Source organism: Gavialis gangeticus, unplaced genomic scaffold (genome assembly GCF_001723915.1).
Source record: "Gavialis gangeticus isolate Ggan-Ray unplaced genomic scaffold, GavGan_comp1, whole genome shotgun sequence".
Classification (NCBI taxonomy): domain Eukaryota; kingdom Metazoa; phylum Chordata; order Crocodylia; family Gavialidae; genus Gavialis; species Gavialis gangeticus.
The window spans coordinates 15,798,905-15,805,144 of NW_017729033.1; the positions used below are offsets into that span (position 1 = coordinate 15,798,905).

The following is a 6,240-nucleotide window of genomic DNA, read 5'->3' on the forward strand; positions in this document are numbered from 1 at the left end:
ACCTGATAACCAATGTAAACTTACTGCAACTGCCAAGCCATTGCTCTGCATCCGCTCCATTGCAGCAAGACAAAAGATTCTTTCCCTCTTCTTTATGGCAGCCTTTCAAGTATTTGAAGACTGCTATCATGTCCCCTTCTAAGTGCCTTTTAGACGAGCTGATCATGTCACACTTCCATAGAAATGTGAATCTTGGTGCTTAACCAGCAATGTCTACCAATACGTTCACTTTCTTTAAAACTCTGGCAACAACCACGTAGTGCTTAATATTTTTTTAATTTAACATTTTTATTGGCTTGTGTCATATTTAGGCCTTACTGTAGGTTGGAGTTTATTTCACATTTAATTTTAAATAGGCATGTTTGAATAAAGTCTTTAATTTTAAAAATCTGATTAAGCAAACACATTCTCTTTTTTTAAATGAAAACCCCAGCCCCAAGAGTGCTGACAAATGTGACTTATGTATGAGATGCTCTTAGCTCTAGGTGTGTGTTCAGTAACAACATTGCACTAAGTAAGTACTACTTCTAGGGATATTTTATGATTAACATAAATCGAACATAATTATCATTACCCTATTATTATTATTATTATTATTATTTGCATCTTGTGTTTGAGAGTGAGATCAGTGGCTTCTTTTCTCTCTGGGGTCTCCTTGGACAGGTTTTTCTTCATGGAAACTTCAAGTGCCTAAATTTAAACTGTATTAAATGCCTTTGGAATTTCACTTGTATCCAAGACATAATATTCAGATAATTTTTTTAATCAGTAGGACTCTTATTTATCTTGTTTTGACATGTTAGTTGTCAAACTGGTAAAGGATTGGTGTAGTTTACTACATTTTGTAAAATATAAGTTTAAAAATATTTTGAGGAATCTAGGAAAATATTGCAGTCTCATTGAATGGGCTATCAAAACAGTAGATTTCTTTAAATATAAGTATTTGACACAATGGGCATCAAATTAAGGGAAAGGAAATAGTTCCTAAAAATATGGACCTTTATTTATGATGCTGATAGGAAACAAAAAAAGCTACATAAGTTTCAGAGTAGCATAGTAACTATGCTGTTGTTTTTATAATAACAATATAGCAAATGTCTCTAGATGTGCAGGCAGTCCTTGGACTTACAACACAGTTGGTTTCTGATAACTGCATCTTAAGTTGAAACATTGCAACTCGGAACCGATTTTTCCCATAGGAAACAATGTTATAAATGGGGGATTGGTTCCTGAACCAAGGCCCAATACCCTGTTTTCACCAAAAAAATAACCCAGAATTTTATACTTAATCAATTATAGATGAGTAATATAGCTACTTTAATATATTTATATTGTAAATAGCAATCATACTGATTTGGAAGGACTTCTTTGAGATGACTACTGGATGTTTTGAAGGGCTCTTGGCTGGAGTCTTCTCAGGAGTCTTGGCTGCAGGTTTTTCTGGAGACTTGTCTGCTTTCTTAAAGAAAGTGTCTAAGGAAGTTTGGACAAATGTTCTCCAGGGAGATGAGCGATGCAGCAAACTTGTTCGCTGGGATGACGTCGCGTCAGATCAGGCATCATAAAGTCGAAACTGACGTCAGTCAAAACAGGGTGTCAATTTACAAATATTGTTAAGTGTGAAACATTGTAAGTCGAAACGTTGTAAGTCAAGGCATGCCTGTATATTGACTTGTTGACAAAGGCCTGTGAAACTTTCAGCCAGTAATAAACCCTATATATGTGTGTTCAGCTGATCACAGAGATGGGAGAAAGCAATAGGGAAACGTGAACAAAAACATTTTCTTAGGCATATAATCAGTTAAATACCAAAATCATTGAATGCAAAATATGTGATCTTCTTTCCTGAAAAACATGCTCGCTGTGAATGAGATTGCTTAAAGGAGTCAGGCATCTGGTTCCCATTCACTATGACAGTTTCCTTCTGTATTGCTAGTGTTACACAATCCTCATTTTGGAATGAGGTTTTACGAACTGTACAGAAGTCGAATCTTTTTTTAAATACCTAATGCCTGGCACAATTTCACACGTCCAAAAGTCAACTTCTTACTCTTCAGTTGGTTTGAGTGCTAGAAAACAGTTAATCTCTGGGAGAAATTATTTAAGTTTCTAGACAGGGTAAAGTCCATCAGAAGCACGTAATTCAAGCTAGCCTTTCCCATAGTAAAGTGGTTTATCATGCAGTTAAGAACTAGACAGAACATCAAATGGAGCTGTAATATTCCAAATGTAAGTACTAGAAGAGGCATGGATCCAAGATATATTTGGGTGTGCCGCAGGTAACAGCAACACTTCTGGCAGGAAACTGTAGCCTTCTACAGCTTTTAGTATGTAGACAGAAAGCTATGAATTGATACTAAACTGTACATCCCTGTCTGGTTTGAACTTGTTAGCAAACAGTATTGAATTTTCATTTGCTTCTGATATCACCCAGTTCTTGTCTGTCCTTGACAGAAACTGTATAAAAAAACAGCGTTGTTAGCTGACTCTGGTACAGAGGAGGAGGAGTTTGAGAGAAGCATGGATGGCCAGCACTCTAATTCTTAAACCTACCATTTCAGTTGCACGTGGCAAAACTGTTTTGGAGGCCCTATAATAAGTTGAAAACTTTTTTTTTCTTCCTACGGTGAGGTTAAAAGCTTCAGTGAAGATTCTTTTTGTGTGTTAAACTGCCATTCTGCCCTAAGCAGTATAGGGAAGGTCTTCCAGGTGGTGATGCCATTTGTACTTTGTGGCATTTTTATTTGGATAATCCTTTTCCATTGATGCCAGATTTCTTAATTTCCAAATGGTTTTTTCCTTCCTTTTTTTGCTTCTAAAATATGACTAGTGTAGAAGAGACTGTGTCTATGTATATAGATATAAAATGCAGATTGAAAGAGAAGTGAGAGCTATGAAAACAAGGAAGTCTTGCCCATGACTAAAAAATTAATCTACCTCCTGGGGTTGAACAACCCCCCCCCCCCCATGTTGCAAGGTAGCAACGGAGGGAATGCCTGCATGTGTGTTGTGTGGCTCCACAGACGAGTCTGGAGTGCCACATACCACACGTCTGTGTTTGTCTGGACATGGCAGCCTTGGAGTGCAAAATAAATACAATTTTTGTGAGCAGTGTATAGTCCTTTCCATGAAAACCAACCAGAATGTAATTCTGCTTTCCTGCTACTGGGTGTACCAGAGTGCTGCCCTCAATTGTAAAGGGAAGAGGGAGCAGTAATACTTTGAGATCCATCTTGCAAACCACCATTAGCAGGGAGAGCCTGGCTTGAAATGGAAATGTTCATAGCTTTTCAGCAGACCTTGTGCTCAGTTATGTGTTAGTGGTTCAGTGGCTTCAAAACAGACAGTCCACAGCATTAACTTTGCTTCATAAATGGGCCAACATTCCAGAAATTTAAATTTAAAAAAAAAAAAACCCAACCCACTCCTAGCAGGCTTTAGAGGGTCTACAAAATCATGTTGGTTTCTACAAGCTCCTTTGAGATGGAGGGTGGGGCGGGAGACTAGAGTCCTCCCCAAATTGATTGTTGTGGGGCAAGGAAGTATGTATAATGTGCATGTGCACAGAGTACAAGCTTTTGCAATAAATTGAGTTTAACAGTGTATTGCTACTACTGTATACACCACAGGCAGTTTTTTGAGCCAAAGTGTGTGTGTGTGTGGTTTTTTTTGTTTTGGTTTTTGTTTTGGGGGGTTTTTTGCTTATTCTCTGGGGGGAAAGGGGGTTGTTTGCAAATTCACATGAATTCATAAAGCATTTGGAGCTGAGACTTTTATGTAACATGGAAGTCTCATGTGAAACAGTTTTTGATTCTTTCTAAGAATCAAAAATCACTGCACTGCTGTGCAGTGCTTTCCCAATGTATATTTTTAGATCAGGCATTGGCATGTATGTCTTTATTTTCTTAGTTAAGGGTTTATGGTACATAATTTAGCACAAAGGGGAGTCTTCATTGCAATTCACTTCTGTGGGGTGGAGGGGGCTGGATAGGAGATGGGGGGAATGCACTTACAGTTATGGTTTGGTTTTTTTTCCTAACAGGATCTTTTGGACCCAGCACGATGGAGAATGCTGATTCAGCAATTTAGATACGATAACTACAGACTACATCAGCTGGGAAACAATTCTGTTTTTACTATAACCCTCCAGGCAGGCCTTTCAGCTATAAAAACACCGTATCCTTCAATGCAGATTATTAGTGTCTGGTGTACAAAGCTTTTTTTTTCCTTTTCAGACATGTTTTTTGAGGAATCCATAAAGTATGAATACCGTCAGGCTTTGTTTGCTAAACTAGAGTATATACATAAGCATATCTGCTAAAATTTTTAAAACATTGTTGGAAACAAACTGGTGGCTGTTGCACTAGATGAAGTATGAATATGGTATGTGCTACTTTACATGTTTTATATAGCCTACTGGCTCAATGTACCCCAGGAAGTTATACACTTGCAATCATGTTTGGAGTTGGATGAGAATTTTAAAAAGTCTTCTTTATAATCCATAGGGTAGGTTGAATGTGAGTTTTCAAGGGGAAAATCATCAACTCTGAATCTGTCTTGCAGAGGGTTTAAAATGGGAACTCCAACAGCAGCCTTCAAGCATAGAGTAGGGAATTTCACAGAAGGCAAGGTTCTTGTAGCTCCTTTCCCTGCATCAGGAATTCCACCCTTATCAGGTTTCTGACACTTGCTCTTTTCTCCCCATTTTTTCTTGAAATGTTCAAAATGAACTACCTTATGTGCATGTTGAACTCCAGGCATGGAATTTCTGTAGGCTGCATAAGGCTATGCATCTCATTACTTCAAGTTATCCTTAATACAGGTGAGTTTTAAACTTCATCAGCTGTGTTTTCACTCTCATGCCATAACAAATTCACCCAGTGAATATTGTTCTTTGACATGCTGTTAAACAGACAGTGTTATAAAGAGGATGGCAGTTCAAAAAATCCAGACTGCCCTGTGTGTAGCAAATCCCTGAACAAGCTGGCTCAGCCTCTGCCTATGGCACATTGTGCCAACTCCCGACTAGTCTGCAAGATTTCGGGGGATGTAATGAACGAAAATAATCCTCCCATGATGTTACCAAATGGATATGTGTATGGATACAATGTAAGTATTTCATGTAAGGACTTGTGGAAGTTTGAGTTTCTGGTGAGCATAATAATTTCAAGAGCAAATGAGAGCTTCAAATCTTCTTCAGAATAGCTGAATGAAACTAGAAGCATTTTGTGTATTACAAAAAGAGGAAGAAATAACACTCTCTCACATTTTAGAAGACTTTTAATATTGATTAAATTATAATATTAAACTAAATGTCATTTATAATACTCTAGCCCTTAAACATAAACACGGGGTAAGTTTTTGCAGAAGTGTTTTAGACAGAATATGACTTCTAGGAAATGAAGCAAAACTTCATTTGCCAACCATTGAAAATAACATATTGACTAGTTATGCTTACTATTCAGACTATAATCACTGTTTTTGTTACTCATTTTACAGTCTCTGCTTTCTATTCGTCAAGATGACAAAGTAATTTGCCCAAGAACCAAAGAAGTCTTCAGTTTCTCACAAGCTGAGAAAGTCTACATTATGTAGGTCCATAACACACGTGATGAAGTGCCGCTGGAATTTTGACACGGTATATACTGGCATACCCTGTCAAGGGGGGCCTTAAGGTGTGGCAAAGAAGCAAAATCTGCCACTTTGGGGATCAGACCTGTCGGTGGCATTATTGTTTCTTGCGACCAAAGATCAATGAGCAACAATACACACTCTTAAAAAGAGAGGAATTATGACTTAAGTTTGTACTTGAAAAAGAAACAACACATTTTGATTGTTAGGGTTTTGTAACATAAGGTCAAAATTGGACTCTGCTCAAAAGTACTTTCATCTTTTAAAGGATAATTTTCTTTAAAGATGGACATTTGCACTGGGGGAAATGTTACAATAGATTTGAAATTAAATCCATTTTCCTTCCCTCTGTTTTTCACAATTGTCCAAGGCCCTCTTGTTATCAAAAATTTCAGTTAATACAAGTTCTTTTAAGATCCTCTTTTTTCCTTCTTTTTTTGATCCTCTTGTGAAGTAAAAATTCTGAATATAGGTCACTGTAACTTATTTCTGTGGGAGGATACAGATGCTATTGACACAAGACTGGCCTCACTTGAGGATCAACTTGGGGACTGGTTTGAAGGAGAATGAAGTCTTCCCCCCCCCCCCCAAACCCAAATATTTTAAGGA

General features: G+C 37.6%; 1 protein-coding gene across 2 annotated transcripts in view; it reads left to right on the forward strand.

Annotated features, from left to right (window-relative positions):
- Window positions 1–6,148, forward strand: part of MAEA (macrophage erythroblast attacher) — a 118,871-nt gene extending 112,723 nt beyond the window's left edge. For both annotated transcript variants that reach the window (XM_019526350.1, XM_019526352.1), the window contains 3 exons: window positions 4,043–4,176; window positions 4,914–5,109; window positions 5,500–6,148. In XM_019526350.1, coding sequence (XP_019381895.1) covers window positions 4,043–4,176; window positions 4,914–5,109; window positions 5,500–5,595 — 426 coding nt within the window. In that variant the 3' untranslated portion in view covers window positions 5,596–6,148. The remainder of the gene's footprint in view (window positions 1–4,042; window positions 4,177–4,913; window positions 5,110–5,499) is intronic.
- The last annotated feature ends 92 nt before the right edge of the window (window positions 6,149–6,240 follow it).